This window comes from Rhineura floridana, chromosome 10 (assembly GCF_030035675.1).
Source record: "Rhineura floridana isolate rRhiFlo1 chromosome 10, rRhiFlo1.hap2, whole genome shotgun sequence".
NCBI lineage: Eukaryota > Metazoa > Chordata > Lepidosauria > Squamata > Rhineuridae > Rhineura > Rhineura floridana.
This window is the reverse complement of record NC_084489.1, coordinates 15,854,611-15,875,816: the sequence shown is the minus strand read 5'-3', so window position 1 is coordinate 15,875,816 and position 21,206 is coordinate 15,854,611. Positions and strand designations below refer to the sequence as shown.

Here is a 21,206-nt window from a genome sequence, read left to right as displayed (position 1 = left end):
TCAAGAAAGCCAATTTTAATAAACTTAGAACAATTATAAGTAAGGTCCCATAGCAAGCAACCTTAACAAAATGAGTCCAACATGGGTGGGAGTTTCTAAAAAAGGAAATTCTAAAGCACAATTGCAAACAATTCCCACAAGGAAAAAAATGGAAGACAGCAGAAGAAGTAAATGTGGCTTCATAAAACGCTTAGAGATGACCTGAAAACAAAAAAAGGACACATATAGGAGACACAAGTAAGGAAAGGAATACAGACAGGTAGCACAGAATTGCAGGGATGGTGTCAGGAAGGTTAAAATGAGAATGAGCTGAGGTTAGTGAGGAATGCTAAAAGCAACAAAAAGAGAGCTTTCTTCAGGTATCCAGAAAAAAGACAGAGAAAATAAACGGTAGTTCAGCTACTCAGTGAGGACGGCAAAATGGTAACAAATGACAAAGAAAAGGAAGAAGTGCTCAATTCCTACTTTGGCTCAGTCTTCTCCCCAAAGAGGTTCTATGACCCTCCTGGCACAAGTGAAGTTAAAGGGGCAGAACTGCAGCTTGAGATTGATAGACAAATGGTCAAGGAATATCTAATCACTTTGAAAAAGTTCAAATTTCCGGGGCCCAATGAACTGCATCCTATAGTAATGAAGTAACTGGCTGGACAACTCTTGGAACCACTGTCTATTATCTTTGTAAAATCATGGAGGATGGGTGAAGTGCCGAATGACTAGAGGAGGGCTATTGCTGTCCCTATCTGCAAAAACAAGGAACCTGGGAACTACAGATCAGTCAGTCTGACATCAATCCCTGGGGAAATTCTGGAATAGATTATAAAGCGGTCAATCTGTGAGCACCTTGAAAACAATGCAGTCATTACTAGAAGCCAACATGGATTTGTCAAGAACAAATCCCGCCAGACTGATCTTATCTCATTTTTTGATCAGGTAACCTCCCTGGTTGACTTGACAAAGTGTCCCATGATATTCTGATTTGCAAGCTAGCTAAATGTGGGCTGGATGTAACAACTATCAGGTGGATTCACAGTTGGCTACAGAATCATACTCAAAGAGTGATTATCAATGGTTCCTTCTCAAACTTGTGGGAGGTAATGAGTGGGGTACCACAGGGCTCAGTCCTGGGCCAATGCTCTTCAACATTTTTATTAATGACTTGGATGAGGAGGTTCAGGGAATGCTTCAAATTTGCAAATGATACAAAATTGGGAGGGATAGCTAATACCCTAGAGGGCAGAAACAAAATTCAAAGTGATCTTGATGAGCTGGAGCACTAGGCTGAAAACACGAGAATGAGATTTAATAGGGATAAGTGCACAGTTATAAGATGGGGGATATTTGGCTCAGGAATACTACATGTGAGAAGGATCTTGGAATTGTTAATAACAAGCTGAATATAAGCCAATAGTGTGATATGGCTGCAAAAAAAGACAGATGTTACTTTAGGCTGCATTAACCTAAAGTTAATAGTTTATAGTTTCCAAATTGCCTGAAGTACTATTCTCCTCTATTTGACACTGGTTATACCTCATCTTGAGTACTGCATTCAATTCTCCATCATCATCATTTATTTAAATTGCAGGGCCATAGGCCAACACAAGGTTAGAAAATATAACATATACAACAGACTTACCAAGTTAAAATTTATAATTGAATTTAAAAGGATTCTATAAAGCAATTTAAAGCATCATGAATCGACGGATATCTGTGCTGGTTATACAGCATCTAAATTTTAGATTCTAAAACAGGCTTGAGCATCAACTATTATTAAGATTCAGAATAAAATTAGCTCGTAGTTTCAAAGCTGCTAACACAAACAGGGATACCTTATGTGTCACCTCCAAATTTGAATCGGACATTAAGGAAATTACTTTCCCCGCTTCTGTAAGATATTCAGAATCATCTAAAAGCTTCTTAAGGAACTTAGTTCTGGGGTCCTGATAAATTGTGCAATGAAGCAATATATGTGGGATATCCTCCTCCTTGTTGTGTCCGCAGGGACATCATCTTTGATCTTTTGGAATACCGAGGATTCGTCCCTCTCTGTCTGCATTAGGGAGGGAGAAGAAACGTAGTGCAGTGAACGCGTGTCTAAGGTTTTAAGGAAGAGGATGTGTGAGGTATGGGGAGAGATAATGACTGGTCTTAAACTTCCCATACCATGGGGCCACTCTAGAGTTAGTTAGTGTTAAATTATCCAAATACTCAGAGTGGCGGAAAACAATCTCACGTAATTTTTGATTAGATGATAATGATATAAAAACCTGAGGAGTTATATGATAACTAGATAATAGTTCTTCTAGTTTAGGGCCCCAAAGATTAAAGGCAAAGGGGTGGTTTAGGCACAAATTTAGTAATTCCTTGCCCAGCAACCTTCCAGCTAATTTCGTGAACTTCAAAAGGGCAAGGTGAATATGTGCTCCCAGGGGAGGAAGGCCGGTCTCAGCACGTAAGATAGCTGTTGATGTTACTGGAGGGAGGGATAGTAGGCGCCTAAGGAAATTAGTTTGGATAGTCTCTAAGGACAGAACTATTTCCTTGTCCCAGCCCCATATTGATGTGCCGTATTGAACCTGAGGAATTACTTTAGATTGGAAGATTTTTAAAGCCGGGAGAATTGAGTTACCTCCAACAGAGCGATAGAACTTCAGAATTGCTCCTGCAGTTTTGGCGGCTGTTTGTTTTATATGTTGCAGGTGTCTTTTCCAGGAAAGAGTGTCCACAAAATATATTCCCAGATATTTATACATCCGACATTGCTCCAACTGATGGTCTGCCATTGACCAACGGTGTCTTACGAATCTCTTGCCAAAAACTAAAACTTTCATTTTTTTATAGTTGATTTCTAGGCTTTCCTTTGTACAGAGGGCCTGTAAATTTCTCATTAATTTTCTTAAGCCAATTGGTACTAAAGACAGGAGGACCATATCGTCCGCATAGAACAACGCAGACACCTTCCTGTGGCCGATAGATGGTGGAAAGTATTGTGGACCGGAAAGGTCAGATATGATGTTATTAATAAATAGATTGAAGAGAAGGGGGGCTAAGAGACAGCCTTGTTTAACGCCCCTCTCTATGACTATCGGGCTCGTCATGTCGCCAATTTGGCTTACTCTGACCACAGCTTTAGTATAGAGATAGACGGCGATCTATATTCAGGTTATAAAGTTTTAACCAAAGGGCATTCCTATCAACGGAGTCGAAGGCTGCAGCCAAATCAACGAATGCAGCATATAGATGTCGTGTGGGTCCTATTATACTCCTATTATACATTCAATTCTGGACACATCACTTTAGGAAGGATGCAGACAAACTGGAATGGGTTCAGAGGAGGGCAACGAGGATGATTGGAGGACTGGAAACAAAGTCCTATGAGGAGAGACTGAAAGAACTGGGCATGTTTCGTCTTGAAGTAGACTGAGGAGGATAGGATAGGATAGCATAACACTCTTCAAGTACTTGAAAGGTTACCACACAGAGGAGGGCCAGGATCTCTTCTCAATCATCCCAGAATGCAAGACGAAGAATAATGGGTTCAAGTTGCAGGAAGCCAGATTTCGGCTGAGCATCAGGAAAAATGTCCTAACTGTTAGAGCAGTACGACAATGGAACCAATTACTTAGGCTAGAGGCATTTAAGAGGCAGCTGGACAGCCACCTGTTGGGTATGCTTTAAACTGGATTCCTGCATTGAGCAGGGGGCTGGACTCCATGGCCTTATAGGGCCCTTCAAACTCTACTATTCTATGATTCCCAGAGAAATGCCAGAAACACATTTGGATTTATTTGGAAGTAGGATATAAATCTAATAAATGGGAGAAAATGGCAAGTGTACATGCATTCTCTCCCCACCCACTCAGCCCAGTATAGCTTAAAGACTTTTAAAAAACCAAGGTCTCTCTCCCCCCCCCATCTGTAGCAAAAATGTGGAGAAAGATTTTGATCTAATGACTTAAATGTTTCATTATTCAATTTTGCCAGGACATTGAAGTTCAGTGGGCTTACTTTTAAGTAAACATGTCTATGGTTGGACTTTAGGACACTTTTATAACCCACCTTGGGACCTTTCAATGCAAGCTGGGCTATAATTACAAACAACAAATAAATAAAATATAAATTTTAAAAACCAGTGTCTATACAGCATCTAATTGAGAAGAAAATTGAATGCCCTCAAAACAGGTTTAGAAAAACTTGGATAATAGCATCCATGAAGAAATTAACAAAAGGACATCAAGCTGATCCTTTATTGGAAAATTGGTTCATGTTTGTGGCATCTGAAATGAGGTTTCACAAAATGTGATTTTTTTTTGAGATTTCTGCATTATTGTTTCACATTATATTGCAGTTTGTATTTCAATTTCTTGCATTGTTTTTTTATACTTTCCTGATTATGCTATGTTTCAAGAATGTGACAACGGCTAAATCCAGGATTTGGAGGACTGTTGACCAAGATACCCTCCATGGGCACTCCTCTCTCAGTGAATCTAGCTCCTCACTGTCATCATCATCAACTGCCCCTCCTCTTCCTCATTGATACTTCTGCTTACTTGCTTGCTTGCCAGACCAAGAGCCAATGAGCAAGCAGGCTGTGGCATCTACTAGAGCTGGAGGAGAAATTTGATTCAGTTCACATTTGCAACTGAATTTACCAAATTCACACTTTCCAAAACAATATGAGAACCAAAACATGGCTATCCTTCAAACTTTGCACTTATTCAAATGTTGTGATGCAGTTCTCCAACTGATGTTTTAAAATGCATATATTAGAGGAAAATGTGTATAAAACAATATATTTGTGAAAATAACATACAAAATGGATTATATTAGGAGAAATTGCTTGCAAAGATATGTACATCAGTCAAAGCTGCATTCAAAATGTGTTTATTAAGAGAAATTCACTCTAAAATACCAAATTATTTTCATGAGGATTTTTTTAATATAAAAAATTGGAAATTGCTGCAGAAACCCTGGAGAACTGAATTTACGACTGGAAAAATACCTGAACCGAAGTTGACAAAGCCTTCCATCTCTCGGTGGATACTTGGCTGGGGTGTGGGCCCTCAGCAGATGCCCAAGACCTTGACACCAGCCCTGTTTAAGGTTTGCTTTGCTAAGAGGCATCTAGTCCTGCATTCTCTTTTCTACAGCATCCAGTGAAATGCTTCTAGATCACAAGCAGAGAAAGAAGGTGATGGCTTTCTCCTAGATCAGTGATGGGGAACTTCCATCCTGCAGGCCTGGATGGAGGTTGGCCTGCCAGGCTGTTTAGACAAATCACACCCACCTTTCTCTGGCCTGGCATCACATTCAGTGCCTTGCAAAAGTACTCAGACCCCTGACCAATGCTCTCATATTACTGAATTACAAATGGTACACTGCAATTTCATTCTGTATGATATTTGACTTTAAAACACTGAAATTCAAAATCAATTATTGTAAGGTGACATTGGTTTTATGTTAGGAAATGTTTTGTAAGAAGCGTAAAAAACATGATGTCAAATGTGGGAAACTCATATATCATGTCAGTTGTGGGAAACATCAAGCCACAGCGAAAAGGAAGAATTGGGAGCAAATTCAAAGGTTGCGCTCAGTCTTCCTTCACAGTGAAAGGGTGGCGTATTTTGAATGTGGTGCCTTTTCCTGTCACTGTTCACAGCGACAGAAAAATGTACCAAATTCAAAAAGTGCCAACTCTGGGATACGAAGGAAGACTTGACAGTGGATTTACAATGCATTCCTGATACTTCCTTTGTAGCCACGATGTAAGCCACCGCTGCAAAGGAAGATTGGACCTCTGCAATCAAGGCTTGAATTCAAGCCAGGTTGCAAAGGAGTAACCTTCCTTTGATGAAAGGAAAAATCAGGAGCACACAGTTTGTGCCCCCAGTTCCTTTCTTTGAAGTTCTAGCACCTGATGTTGTGGTGATCTCAGGTGATTGACAGGTGGGTGGCTCCACTCACCTGTCAAAATGGCCCATGGGGAGGGGGGAGTTCAGGATTTGGCCTCCCAGCCAAATACCCCCATCCGAGACCCTGGAGAAGCATTTATCCAATATAATTTTGAGACCCTGGAGAAGCATTTATCCAATATCCCATCTTCTACAGGTTTGTTTTCAGCTTTTGTCCATTTCCCCCACTGTTCCTGTTTTATAGAGCCCCTAAGCATCTGGAAGCAGGCATTCAGCAAGTTATAAGCCTCCTCTCTTCCATGCCAGAGGGATTTCTCCATATCACAGCCTTTTGTCTGACATGTCAGTCCTTTGAGAATTAAAAGTGACAGTTTTGCAGGCACTTAAAAATAAATGTCAACAGAATCGTTGCTCAGAATCATTGTTGAATATTTATTCATTTATTTATATGGTAGGGCAGTGGCAGTTTTTATTTCTGATAAGATGTTTTTTTCCTGCCCTGCCTCACATTTAGAGTGACAATCCCCAAGGAGGGATGCTAGGGTTATTAGTATGTTTATGCAGAACCACAATGTCCCCAAAGCCCACACAGCAGCAACTAGCAAATGGCAACTGGAATGTTACCCGTGCAAAAGAAAACATCCTTTTATCTCACTCACTAAGGGCTTGTCCTGTTTACCATGCTGATTAATGTAAGAAATTAACGCCATCTTGGGGAAAAGAAAAGGGCACTTGCCTAATTACTTAGACTTTGGTCTCTTCTGCTTGGTGTTCCAATTGTCTTCAGATGCCTCTTCAAATTCGTATTTTAAAGCACACTAGTAACACATCATAGGAAAGTGCATGATTGTGAACCTTTGCCATAGTTGATATTTGCTAGAGTGGCACCATCCTTGCATGCTGGCAGAGGAATGACCTTGCCACTCTACCCTCTATAATTCAGATCCTGGCCACATTCACACCATACATTTATTCCACTATTATTCAACTTTAAACAGTTATAGCTTCCCCCACAGAATCATAGGAAGTGTAGTTTGTGAAGAGCTGTGAGAGTTGTTAGCAGATGCCTATTCCCCTCACAGAGCTACCATTCTCCAAGTTCTCTGGGAAGAGGGACTGCCCCGTGTTCACTGGAGCTTACCCCCAAGTAGGTGCGCATGAGACAGCATGGGATAAAATGACAAAAAAGCAATATGTAAAGAGCCTTTGTTTCTTGGTTGATAGAAAGGGTTTAATATTTACTATATGAAACCCTTTCTAAGCAATGGGATCTCTGTGGCCTTTGGCATCTTCCTTCTTTACATGGTCAAGAAACACCAGTGAGCTAGGCCAGAGATAAAGATACCAACTGAGAAATTACCACATAAAAACCCTTTTGTTGTTGTTGGAAGTGTTGCGATGCAATTCAGCTTGCTGATGGGTTTGCATGGGGAAGAGTAGACAGAAGGGAACTTCCATGCTTTCTAGACTGTTTCACTGACCTACGCTGACTTTTCTTCCAGCACTAGACTGAACTTTTAGGGTTCTGCTGAAGCCCAGAATCTCAGTGTGATTATATGCGGAATAAAGTCTGCTCCTTCAAACAGGGATCCTGTTACAATTCAGCTTCTGCCAGCATTTATCTCCAATGACAACAGTGGGGGGGCAAGGAGAAAGGTGTAGCAACAGGTCCAGCAAAGACCCTAAGACTATCTGAACTATATACAGTGTTGAAAGCAGTATCATACCGCTTCAAACAGTCATGGTTTCCCTCAAAAAATCTTGGGAACTGTAGCAGGTTCAGGGTGCTGAGAGTTGTTAGGAGACCCCTATTCTCCCCGCAGAACTACAATTCCCAGAGTCCCATGGGAAGAGGGATTGACTGTGAAACCACTATGGGAATTGTAGCCTGTGAAGGGACTACGGTCTCTGTCTGAAGTAGTACAATTCTGCTTTAACTGTATAGTGCAGATGGGGCCAAGACTACTGCTGCTTCATAGTACAGAGGCTTTTTAAAGCAGAGGTTTAAGTCTTCATTAGGGCAAGCTTAGAGCCAGTGTGGTGGAGTGGTTAAGGTGTTGGACTACGACCTGGGAGACCAGGGTTTGAATCCCCACATAGCCATGAAGCTCACTGGGTGACCTTGGGCCAGTCACTGCCTCTCAGCCTCAGAGGAAGGCAATGGTAAACCCCCTCTGAATACTGCTTACCACAAAAACCCGGTTCATAGGGTCGCCATAAGTTGGAATCGACTTGAAAGCAGTCCATTTCCATTTTGGTGTCCCATGTTTAGCTGACTCCTCAAGTCCTAAGATATTTTATTTATTAAAAGGTTCCACTGATACATATTTAGACACAGTCTTGGGACATCTGAATTGCTAGACTGCTCTATACGTTTTAGAAAAAATATACGACTGGGACCTGCATTGTGAAATGCTCCTGTTCAGAGTTCCACCAGCCAAGCCCTTTTCCAGGATAGTCTGTTCCAACCCCCTTCTTACATTCTCTGGCCTCATTGGGATGTTTGGAGGGAGCTTTTCCTCCCCCCTCCCCCCCAAAGTGTTTGTACTTCTGCAAGCCTTGAGATTCTCCCTAAACTGAAGACACTTGTGTGTAGAAGATGACACTTTCGCATGTTAAGGAGCCACACTCAGAGTGGTGTTCACTATATAGGATTAATTAAAGCAACAACAAAAAAGTTGCAGGAGAAATTGCTATGATAGGCCCAGTAGTATAGGTTTGATTAAAAGTGAAGAACCAGCGCGGTGGGGCAGAATGTGATTAAAGAGGGGAGGCTCAGATTCATAATCTCCACTCAGCTATGAAATTTAAGAGAACCTCTGGCCACTCCCTGTAACCTCAAAAAGATTAGAAGAGGCTAAAACGTGTATCTGCGGAGAATTGTGTATGGCATCCTGAGCTTCTTAGAGGAAGGACAGGCTAAACGGGTAGTAATAAACAGTAGATGAGCAGTCTGAAACAGGAGAAATATGTTTTAAAAACTATTTTCTGTATTCAGAAATGGTGCAGAACAGTTATAAGCCACAGCAGTGGCAGGTGGTGGCTCCATGTCAGTGGGGTAGTGGAATCTGTTGTCTTTTAGTACAAATTTTCAAGGAGCTGTCCATGGTGCTGAAGCATCTTGGACAGTTCCTTGAAGTTTGGACTAAAACCTAGAGTGTTTAGCTGTTCATGCTAAAGATTGCTCATGGCTTGGATGTGATGTCTGTACCATACAGTGCAGCTATTCGCTCTGCAGTCAATTGTGACATAAACCAGACAGGAGCTGTACTGGTAAAGAACTGGCCTGCAGTCAACATTGTTTTTGTTGTGGTGGGGGACCATAGCTCTGTGGCCAAGCTCATGCTTTGCATGCAAAAGATCCTTCCATCAGTGGAAGAGCTGCTCTGAATCAGTGTAGATAGCAGCCAGCTGGATGGCCAAGTGATCTGGCACATCATAAATCACCTTCATATGCTCAAAGAGGAACCATATGGTGCATTACTGTTCCTTTCACAGCTGCACAATGAAGAGTTCAGACAACCTAGCATTGCAAGCAGTGGTGTAGTGGTAAATTTTGAAGTGCAGGAGTTCAGCTGCTATGCTCTTAAGGAAAGTCCAAAATGGCTGAATATGTGATTTCACAGAGAGAGAAAGCAGTACATGACATAATATGCAATTTCTTTGGATCAGCACAGAAGTGATATGACTTTCTCTCTGCTACTCTGTCACAAACAATAGTAAAACTTGAAAGCCCTATTACCGCCTCACTCACTTGCCAGAGCAAGGAAAGCCCATCAATTACCCTGCTATTTCAGCCAATGACATCATTCTGGCTCTAGAAAAAATCCCGGCATTGCACTTGTGTGCTTTCCTGCTCCACAGTTCCACTGATTACAAGGGCCAATTTGACTAGAAAAATACTAGACTTTTCAAAGTATGTGAATAGCGGATGTCTTTGTATGACATTCCCACCGCCAGCTACATCATCCTCATCAAGTGCACTGCAATTTGTTATAGCAGGATGGCAGAAAATGAAGAAGTCCAGTTTGTGAGCGCTGCCAGAAACCATGGTGTCCTCCTTAATCTGGGAATCTCACAGACAGATAGAGGAAACAGTCTCACATCTAAATCAGACAAGAGAATAGGGGCAGAATGGGAAGGAGAATAAAGAGTTATGTGAAGGCCTGGTTTAGCTCTGGTTTCGTAGTCTTTTGTCTGCATGGCTAAGCTGGGAGTTAAGTAGCTAGAGAACGATAGGCTACAGGCAATACAAAGAACGTTCTTTAATAATTAATTATAAGCAGTCTTTTCCTCCTCTACACTGTGAAAGTCACAATAGGGTAATTCTTGCTGTCTGAAATCCAGAATGGCAGCAGCATTTAACTTGCGAACGTGTGTTCATCTTGTCCAGCTCTGACCTTTTAAAATTACTATGGCGCAAAGCCTCCTGCATCCTTAGACTTGTTATATGAAGTGGCATTTCATGAAAATCGATAAAAGTTTTAGAATCCTTCACAGGTCTGAGAACTTTGATAAGCAGGTGAACTCTACAGCATACATCTAATCCACACTTAATTAAGGAAAGGCAGCTTTGAATCCTCTCTTAATACTGGAGGCAACATCTCCATTTCAGGTCTACATTAGCAATTCTTAGCTTTCCAAGCTTTATTCCACCACCGAGCCCACTTGGAAAATTTCCCATCACACACAAAAATCTTTATCCTCCAGTTTTGTGAAAATGGGGCCATGCCAGCTGTAATTTCTGGTGTTTAGTAGTTCCACTTTTATAACCAAGGGTGAACAATTCTCTCACCTCCCACCCCTATCTGTTTATAGAAGTGTAGAATTCAGATACTTCATGCAGAATTTCTGGAACCCAGAATTTCTTTTGCACAAAGGACAAGTTTAGACTTCATGATGGACAAAAGTCATTTTGGCAGTCAAATTAAGACTTAATAAATCAGGATTTGTTGTCTTTTTGCAGAACTGATGGCAACCCTATAGTGAAGGCCCACATATAGCTTCCTCTAGCATGACACAAGCTATTTCTTACATTTATTTCTAACATTTCTATCCCACCTTTCCTCCAAGGAGTTCAAAGTGGTACACATGGCACTTCCCTCCCCATTTTATCCTCACAACAACCCTGTGAGGTAGGTTGGGCTAAGAGACAGCGACTGGCCCAAGGTCAGTGAGCCTCATGGCTGAGTGAGGATTCAAAACCTGGTCTTCCTGGTCATAGTCCAACACCTTAACCAATACACCACACTGGCTCTATTGGTAGAAGGAGCAACAGAATGAATCAACAGACACTAAATACGACTTGCAGGCTGAATAAACTATAGCCTGTATGTTTTCAAGATAAACATGATGGGACAGCCATATGTGTCTATTAGCATATATTTTCCATTCATTTCTAAGACAAGGGGTAAAGTTCAATTTTTACATCAGAGGGAACGCATGGGTGTGTGGAGCCCCCTCTCCTTCACCTCACCTCATCATTTCACTTTTCTTCCAGGTCCAGTCCATACCAGTATTAAGCTGGACTCAGAAGACCCTGAAAAAATGGAGCCACTAGGAGGTAGAGCAGAGGAAAGAGAAATGGGGGAAGGGGAAAGTTAGTTAGTTATTCTTTATTTATATCCCGCCACCCTTCCAATACTGGAACTCGCGGCAGCTTCCAGATAAAAGCACATATAATTAAAACATACAGAATCTACATTAAAATGAAATTAAACTCGCACTCTTTTCAGTGCACTGAAGTAATACAACATACTTTGTTTAAGACATGGATGGGACAGGCATGTGAAGAATAAACGTCTAACTTGTTCCTGAAAAGTGTGAACTGTCCCATTCTTTAAAGATTAGACACCAAAATCCAGTGGAAAGTGTTTATATTGTTAACAATTACACATGTTTTTAGTCCCATTGCCATAAGTAACCAAGAAGGTACACCTATTATTTAGGTCAGTAGTATTTACAAGTCTACCTCACATAGCCTCCTTTCCAACAGTTCCCAAAATGAACTTTGCCACTAGAGACTATTCCATTGTTGTTATGTGCCTCCAAGTCGACTACGACTTATGGCGACCCTATGAATCAGCGACCTCCAAGAGCATCTGTCATGAACCACCCTGTTCAGATCTTGTAAGTTCAGGTCTGTGGCTTCCTTTATGGAATCAATCCATCTCTTGTTTGGCCTTCCTCTTTTTCTACTCCCTTCTGTTTTTCCCAGCATTATTATCTTTTCTAATGAATCATGTCTTCTCATTGTGTCTAAAGTATGATAACCTCAGTTTCATCATTTTAGCTTCTAGTGACAGTTGTGGTTTAACAGACACCACCAAGAATGATATTCCTGAGTTTTTGTTTAATTGTTCTGCTCATCAGACCAGTGAAAACAAGGGATGAAAAGAGACAAAAACAGAGCTAGCAAATTCCCAACTGAGATCAAACAGTAGAGTTCAATTCCCACCCCTCTTAACTGCCAATGGGGAACAAAAGTGAATTTCTGTGCAAATTGTGTCACTATCATTCACTAGCTACACATGTCAATCTGTTTCCCACATATTCCTTCCAAAGTAATAACTAGCGTTTATGCAGAAACCGGACTTTTATTCTAGAAGCAAATAATTTTAGAAAAATTTATTTTTCCAGATTTAACATAAATTTGATTTTAAAAAAATTAATTCTGTCCTCAGTTAATGTCTTCATATTTCTCCCTACTTCTCACAATCTTATCAGGGTTACAGGTAGTCATACCCAGATCTGTATCAGGAGTCAGAGGCAGGAGGCTGACATGGAGCAGGCAGATGCTGATGACCAGGACAGGACAGATGGGAAGCTTCCCAGTATCTACACCAGACCAGGCTACCCCAGAGGGTTCAGCTCCCAATGTCATACATCCCTGAGCCTGGAATAAACACAATCCCAGGCAGCCATCTAGGCCAGGTCACAGCCTCAGAATGTAAGTTCCTTGGTTTAAGTGCCAGACTCATTGTTAAAAGTTATGTTGAAGCAGGAGACAAACTATCTCTTTGTCTCATGGGTTGGCCGAAGCAACAACTTAAAGACGATGTTTCAAAGAAAAGGACAGAAGTTAAATATTCAGATTATACAATATGGGAAACAGCAGAAATATCTGTGTATAAATTCATAGATTAAATTTGTGGAATAAGTGTTGGACACCATGGCTAAAAGAAGAGGAATTTTATTCTTATATGTTCCAACTCTTCACTATTTATACGGAGGAATTAAATCATTTTGAGATAATATTTTACATCCTATTAGCACAATCTATTAATTTTCTCCCACAATCTCTAACGTCCAGATATATATACACACACACACACTTGAAATGAGGTTCCCACATACATAATACATAGCACATACATGGAGAACCCTCCCAATTCTTTATCAGTAAAACATACAACTGCTTTAAATCTACAAAGAAAAATGTAATACCAAGGCTGAATTCAATAGCCAGAACAAAAAAACCTCGCACCTAATTCTATATGCCCAAGGGGGCTTGCAGCATATGTTTCTCAAACAGCAAAACATGCCCTATGGCAGTGGTGGTGAACTGCATCCTGCCAGCGGGCTAGATCCTGTTCAACTTCACCCTTATCTCCCCACCCCACCAGGCCACTTTGACAGATGGGCAGGGAGCTTCAAAGAAAAGAATCGGAAGCACACTCTAAGCATGCTCCCAATTCTTCATTTATAGCCTGGTTTGAATCCAAGCCGGAGTTACAAAGGAACTATCTTCCCCACGAAGAATTGGGACCACACTCAAGTACACCCGACTCTTCTTCCTTGTAGCTGCAGCATCAAGTTTCAAACTGTGGGCTGAACTTCCCCATGCCTGACATCATATAGGACATCAAGACCGAGAAATGTGACTGTAGTTTCGCCCCAAGAGGCCTGGCAGGGAAGCCTCGCTGGTTGAATTAGGCCCGTGGACCAGAGGTTGTCCACCACTGCCCTATGGTAAGCTTAACTGAGGAGACTTTTTAAAGGAGAGATGCACATCTGCTTTTTAAAGTCAGAAATGCCACTGGGCATTTCCCTTCACAAGCTCTCAGGCACACTTATAGAAATTCTATGAATTCTGGTCAATATGGAAACATAAAACATCTGGACTGATTACAAACAGAATCCAATCTCATCCACTTAACTCACAGTTTGACAAGGTCTTTGCAGGTTGCATTTTTCAAAAGAAGTCTCCATAATAACAATGCAGTGTCTTAGCTTCAAAGGAATGGTGTAGGTGTAAGGCAGTAGCATTCAGAGAACTAGATTAACACTAAGGCAGCCTTTTGGTGTGCACAGAGGTACCAAAAAGAAAACAAGACACATCATATATTTCATAGGCTAGAAACTAAGGAAGCTGCCTTGTACAGAGTCAGACCAACAGTACATCTAGCTTGGTATTGTCTACACTGACTGGCAGTAACGCTGCAGGATATCAGAAAGGGGAATCTTTCCCAGCCCTACCAGGAGATGGTCTGGATTGGGACCTTCTGCATGCAAAATAGATGCTCTTCGCCAAGCTACAGTCCTTTGACAACCCGGATTCCTTCTACATTTGGAAAGCTAATGACAAATGTGCTAACCAGCAAAGCGAATGCCAATTCAGTCTTGCCCCTTTCCAATGCCTCAGATGGGTTCTCAATAGCATTCTTAAAAACACAAAGTATTCCCACTCCCACCCCTATAGTAAGAGGGAGATGACATCACAGGAAACCAGCCAATCAGTTTTGTGCACAGTAGATTTCAGTTTCAAACAAGAATAATGGATTTCCCCTGAGCTCAGTCCTTGAGAAAAGACTGAATATCTGAACAAAATACAGTAAGTGTGCTTCCACAATGGGCTCACTCATCAAATTATGTACATGTGGGTGCAGTCTTCATGAATCTTTGTTGGTAGCTTCACCCTTGCGCTGGCTCAGAAAGTGGCGCTCAAGGTTGATTGTCACCTCCCTTTGCAGGTTTCTGCTGCTATTTTTTCCAGCGGTGTGGATCCACAGATGCTGAAGAACTTGCTGAGCAGTGTAACGCTTTTGGGGATCAACCACAAGGAGTCTGCTTATCAGGTCTTTTGCAGCTATTGGGGTAAACACAAAGTAGTTAACCTGAGTTTGCTTTGAACAGCTTCTCAAACTGGAAGAACACAGAAATGGATAATAGTTAACAGTAAGTGCATGTCAACATTATGACACACACCGGTAGGTTTAAATCATCAAAATAATCTATGAACATGGTGGCTATAAACTGCACTACCCTGGATAAGCCTTATAGGCAAAGCATCGGACATGTTTCTGTTGCCCATTGTAATATAAAGTAATACTTTTAAAAGCAGCATTTTCTTATCAGGGCATTATCTGACAAAACTGAATTTCACATACAATTAAAATATGGGTTGAGGGTTCACACAAAAAACACAACATGGAATATAAAAAAGTATATATTCTGCAAAAACATGCAATTACAATTTTGCACCCAAATTTCACATAGCAGCCTTGTTTGCTCCAAACACTAAACCATGACTTAGCACATGAGAAGACAAATGTTTTTCAATCAAGGGCTCTTGACACATCAGGGGGTGGGAACCAACCAATGGCAGAAACACAAGAATTCCATTAAACTGTATTATAAATACCATAAAACAAACAAAGAAAAAAACACTGTAATGACTAAGAAGGTAGTACTGGGGTGCTAGCCATCTCCTGAAACTCTGGCTACTCATATTGGGATCCCAATGATTAAGAGGAACAGTGTTATAGTTATCTCTCCAGAGAGAGGGAGGTGAAGACACATACCTACTCCTTCTTATCAGGGATTTTAAAAAAATTAAAAGGTTTCTAACATTTTTAATGGAGTAAATGATGCTCAATGCAAGCAACCTGTTGTCCTTTTTAGTAGCAGTTTGTTTCAAGTACCCTAGGTTAGAGTTACTGTTCAGCCACCTTGTCTTAAATGCAATTAATCAAAAGTAATTCTATTGCTTTCAAATGTGACTTTCTCCCAAGTAAATGTCCTTGGGATTGGGTGCCTAGGTTTTAACTACAGTTGTGGGAAACAGGAAAGGTAGGAGACTCTTAACCGGACAGAGATGGAAATCTTTCTTGTTAGCACAAAGTGAGCCTTCCTAGCCCTTCTCTTGTGCCTCTCTCCCAATACCCTGTGCAGCAGCAGAGTCAACACAGAGATGATTGCACACTGAGTTGAAGGAAGGAAGCAATAATGCATCACAACCTGCACCTCGTGGTAGGCAGAGCAGCATCTGCCCTCTGTAACTCCTACGGGAACATTGGCTTCTCAACCTTCCCCTCCTTCCTTGTGTCTACCATTTTCCTATTTCTCTTCCCCTTTCGATGCCCTGGGCCGAGTCCAAAGCTGCCTTCCGTAGCCAGGCACTGTCCCACTTCTTCCTAAGATGCTGCTTAGGCAGGACTCTTTCCTTTTGCAGTGGCCTCAGCCCTGAGCAGGTGCAGTGGAAAAAAGAACCTGGAATTGCTCAGGGGGTGGATGAAATTAGAAAGGGGGCTGCTTCCAGCACTTGGACCAAAGGTTTACACCCTGCTTGAGCTGCAGCGAGCCTCAGGTTGACAAACTCCCTCCTCCACACTTCTATTTTAGATTAAACATAGCTCAGTGTTCTTTTTCAACTTTCAACATCAGTTAACCAAACGTATAAGGCATATGTGGGTAATCACAGCCTATGGGCCACATGTGGACCCTGGAGGCATTCAGTGCAGTCCACATGGATGCCCAAGCGGGGGGAAGGGGAAGGGGGAGGGGGAGAGAGAGGGAGGGAGACGGGGAGAGAGAAAGAGAGGCCCCAAACACAACCAGCTCTGGCCACATTCATTGGCATGTGGGCCCCAACCAACCACTCACCCACTGCATGCATCCCTTGGGACACAAAGGTTTCCCACTCCTGTTCTATGTGTAATGAAAACAAGTTAGCTTCAAATACTATTTTTAAAAGCTGGCATGTTTCTACCAACCATGGTTATGTACAGGTTTGTACAAAATAACAAGCTGTGGCTAGTCAGAACCCAAAACTTCTGCACTGCTCATGGTCTTGCCAAAGGGGTGGGGAGCACACAAGTGTTAAGTTTGCTGCAGCTCATCCTCATAACACTAAGCTATAGTTTATTGTTATGTGCCAACAAGACCAATGAAACTGTATTCCATAATCTGTGCTGCTGGTGGTGGCGGCGGTGATGTGCTCTCAAGTCAATTACGACTTATGGCGATCCTATGAATCAGCGACCTCCAATAGCATCTGTTGTAAACCATCCTTCAAAGTTCAGGTCTGTGGCTTCCTTTATGGAATCAATCCATCTCTTGTCATAATCTGTACATATATGCAAATGAGCATTTGCTTATTATGTAATTTGTTCCAATTTGCTACTCAAAGATGTCCAAAGAGATATGCAGCATATGTAAGGCCCACATCCCACCCCCAGTCAGATGAGCAACACCTTCCCCCCAGCTTCTGAAGTTTTATCAGGCATTGGGCACATATTTTCAAGCCAGCTTTCCAGCTTTAAGAGCTATATTAAAATCTTGTCTTAAAAAATTACCAGAATTCTATATGAAATACCAAATTTCTCACAGCTACAACAATGGAATCATGCAGTGCATAGAGCCCTGGTCATGAACTTCTCAGGCTGTTTTTAGGAAACTTACCAGCTGAAATATTGTCCCAGTATGGTGACAGAAATTCATAATGCCCAACTTGTATGATTCGAAACAGCTCCTCTTGATCTCTTTCATGACTTCGGAAGGGGGGGAAGCCACAAAGCAAAATATAGAGTATAACACCAGTAGCCCACATGTCCACTTCTAGTCCATAGCCTATTGGAGAAGACAGATAATTCCAGAAACATTGATATATGCAAATAATTTGTAAGGAACTGTTGCTTTGATATTTAAAATGTGAATGAAATATGAGATTAAAATGAAAAATCTCCTTTCAAATGGCATAGAGATGACACTCGTACAGTGCACTCTAACAGATGCCATGTCAGAAGTAAGCTATATTGGTCTTTAACTTCCAGGTAAGTCCACATAGGAATGCAGCCTAAGCGTGCTTCTTAATCTTTTAAAACTTGTGCCTCCCTGATAAACTTGCTCTGGTTTCTCCACCACCTCCTATTCTCAGGACAGCATCAATCAACTGTTCTATGGGGGAAAATGCAAGACAATTGCGTGCACAGATCTTTTACATGCAAAGGATCCATAGGATGAAGCACTAATACCAACACCGGCTTTAGCAAAGAAATACAATGTGTCTAATATCATGCATCAACACTCTCCTAACACTACGCACAGGGAATCATCATAAGAACAAGCAGCACTTCTTCAAGCTCTCTTCTTTCCAAGTCGCATTAGGACGACGGAACAGTGAGTGTGCTGTCACCTCAACAACAGAAAACAAAAAATCCAGTGTGGATCAACATTCTTCCAGGAAGCAATCCACCCAGGACTTGGCTAGAGGGATACGAAGGTACCAGCTGCTTAAGGTTCTTCTCCCTCCTTAGAAGATCACAACCTAAACTTTCACGCTCCCACCCACATGGGAGGGTTGCCCCACAGTTTACAGAACAGTGGTTTCCAAGCAGGTTTTCAAAAGAAACCTGATACTGCCAGTTCAGCTGTCCATCAATTCTAACTCTATGAAGGAACTGAATACGGCGAGTGTGAAAAACATAAAAAGGTAAAAAGTAGACAGTGATTCCAATACCTTAGAATATCTTTACATATTTTAACAAATGACAGCAATGAGAAATTAATGGCCTCTCTCATTCAACACTATATATTTAACAAACATTTGGATAATTAACCAACGAACTAAACTACTTGACTGATATTAAAGGATTTAAACATTATATTCACCATTCTCAGCAAGTATTTCAGGGGCAACGTAAGTTGGAGTTCCACACACAGTGAATATGGGTTTTGTGACCTGCTTTGCAAGGCCAAAATCTGCTAGTTTCAATGTAGTAGTTTTATCTGGATTACGTTGAACCTGTGCAGAAACAAAATATTCAGAATATTAGGAAATGAATACCTTTAACTTAGCAGAAGCTTAACATGTGCTTTCCAAATTTCTATAAGGCCTGAGATTAGGACTGAGAATATCGTACATAGCTGGCTGTCAGTAGTGAGCTCTTGCTTGCCAAATATTAGCTGAGCAACTGTGATGGCATGGAATGTTTTTTAAAAAATGGATTTACTGGGATGAGTACAAGTCCCTTGTGCAAGTTTAATCACTGCAGTCCACAAACAGATTCTTTCCCTTTCTTGTCCCTTTTATAAACCTGCCTCTGTAATTTGGGTAAGTAATAATAGCTCACCAGACAATTCCAAGTGGAGGTTTTAATATATTGGACACTGTTTTGGAGAAACAATCATGGCTTAGAGTTAAAGCACATGTTTTGCTTATAAAAAGATCCCATATTTAATCTTTGAACTCTTGTTAAAAAGGATCTTGGGGAAAGCAGCTGCCCAAGAGTCTGTGGAGATTAATTTCAGTCAGAGTAGACAATACTCAGCTAGATGGATGATTAATCTAAGTCAATATAAGGCAGATCTATATCTGAAACAAAAGAATAGTTCAAATTACAGTCTGCATTTATGCACATGTTCATATGTTAATATGGTCAGGAAAGGAAGACACTAATGATTTCACTAGTGAAGGCATGGGTGTCCACAGGCTGCAAGCTTGCAACCTTTCCATTTTCCCATGCTGTATCTCCTCACAACACAAGATGGCAGCACTACATTATTTCAAAACATTTGTAGGAACAAAACTTCCTGTACATTCCTAGGTCAGTACAAAACTAAGGGAACAGTACAAAGCCATGGTATTAATGTCACTGTTCTTTTCTCTGCACCCACCTTTAGCTTATATTATATTATATTATATTATATTATATTATATTATATTATATTATATTATATTATATTATATTAGTAGCTAGATATAGTCTCCACTTCCAAGATTGCTATTTGCAAAACATTAAAAGTCTGTTTAAACATTGTAAATTAATCTAATCAGATTAAAAAAAAAAACCTAGCTACATGTTTCATTTGTTGCATTCTCTTTCATATTATTAAATAGGTGACATCAGGTGATTCAACTTCAAAAGAAGAATTGGGTGTGCACCCCAAGTGTACTCTGGATTCTTCCAGTCTTCCTTTGCAGCTTGAATTCAAGTCAAAGCTGCAAAGAGTCCTGCTGAAAGCGGGCCTTGCATTCAGTGCAACTGCCTCTCATACCAGCATCTTGCAACATGTCTGATGGAAAGTGGTGGTAATCTTTCCCTCCCCTTTCTCTTAACGGCTGTGTATTTTTCTCACAGGGCACTACTGTTTCCAGCTCCTGCCCATGTTCCCACTTCCTTCTCTTTCCGGTCACTGGTGCTGCAGAACTGAGTGCCCTAGTGACAGACAGTGCGTAGAAGGCTTTTCCCATTTTACAATTGCCTTGGGTCCTCTCCACTGCCTCCTCTCAGACACTGTTATCACCACACCTTGGCTGTAAACTAAAAGGGTGCTCAAATATTTGTCTCAAGGAGATGTGCTTGCACATGTTTATTTTAATAAATTAAACCTGAGCACAGTTGTTTAGCCTGAAGGGAACTTTTTGTCAATTGGGGGGCATGTTTTGATATTGTGCAAAACACAACTGTGGCACATAGAAGAACTGAAGCATAAAATCTTTGCCATTCATTTCACAGTCCCTCAACTATGTTGACAGAAAAGGAGTAAAGGAAAGAGGCCAGAAGCACCAAGAAAAAGCTATGCTTTTGGAGAGAGATTATGCTGATGGGTACATAGACTAAGAGAGGGGAGGGAATGTTGGGAGGAAAGATGAGCATTTAGATCTTGGATATGTTGAGCTTGAGACATCCAAGGATAAATACTAGGCAGGCAAGATGGAACCGGGGCGAGGGACTTCCAACCAGCAAAAATATTATTATAGATTCATGGGGCTACAAAACTGCCAACAAATTATGCCTCACCAAGAACAACTGCTTCTATATCCCACTGTCAACTCCTGCCCTTCTCACCACATCTCCATGCCCCTTCCAGCTAGGGACCAGCTTCAAAAACTTTGGACTGCCCTGTTCCACACCAAGAGTGCTTTCACTAAAATGAAAGTGGGGAAGGAGTTCCTGCCTCTTCTCTCCCTTTTCCTGTTCCCCAACCACACTTACACGTTACCACTGGTAGTATCTAGAAAGACCCAACCACTTCCATTTACCTATGTGTCTGTTTTCAGCAGCAAGAAGCTACT

At 41.3% G+C, this 21,206-nt stretch overlaps 1 protein-coding gene across 2 annotated transcripts in view; it reads right to left on the bottom strand.

The window, feature by feature from the left end:
- Positions 1 to 12,306: 12,306 nt before the first annotated feature.
- The window catches only part of DCLK3 (doublecortin like kinase 3), a 49,997-nt gene continuing 41,097 nt past the window's right edge, over positions 12,307 to 21,206 (bottom strand). For both annotated transcript variants that reach the window (XM_061587062.1, XM_061587061.1), the window contains exons 3-5: positions 18,800 to 18,932; positions 17,591 to 17,758; positions 12,307 to 14,996 (exon numbers count right to left, since the gene is read on the bottom strand). In XM_061587062.1, the coding sequence (XP_061443046.1) occupies positions 14,800 to 14,996; positions 17,591 to 17,758; positions 18,800 to 18,932 (498 nt within the window). In that variant the 3' untranslated portion in view covers positions 12,307 to 14,799. The remainder of the gene's footprint in view (positions 14,997 to 17,590; positions 17,759 to 18,799; positions 18,933 to 21,206) is intronic.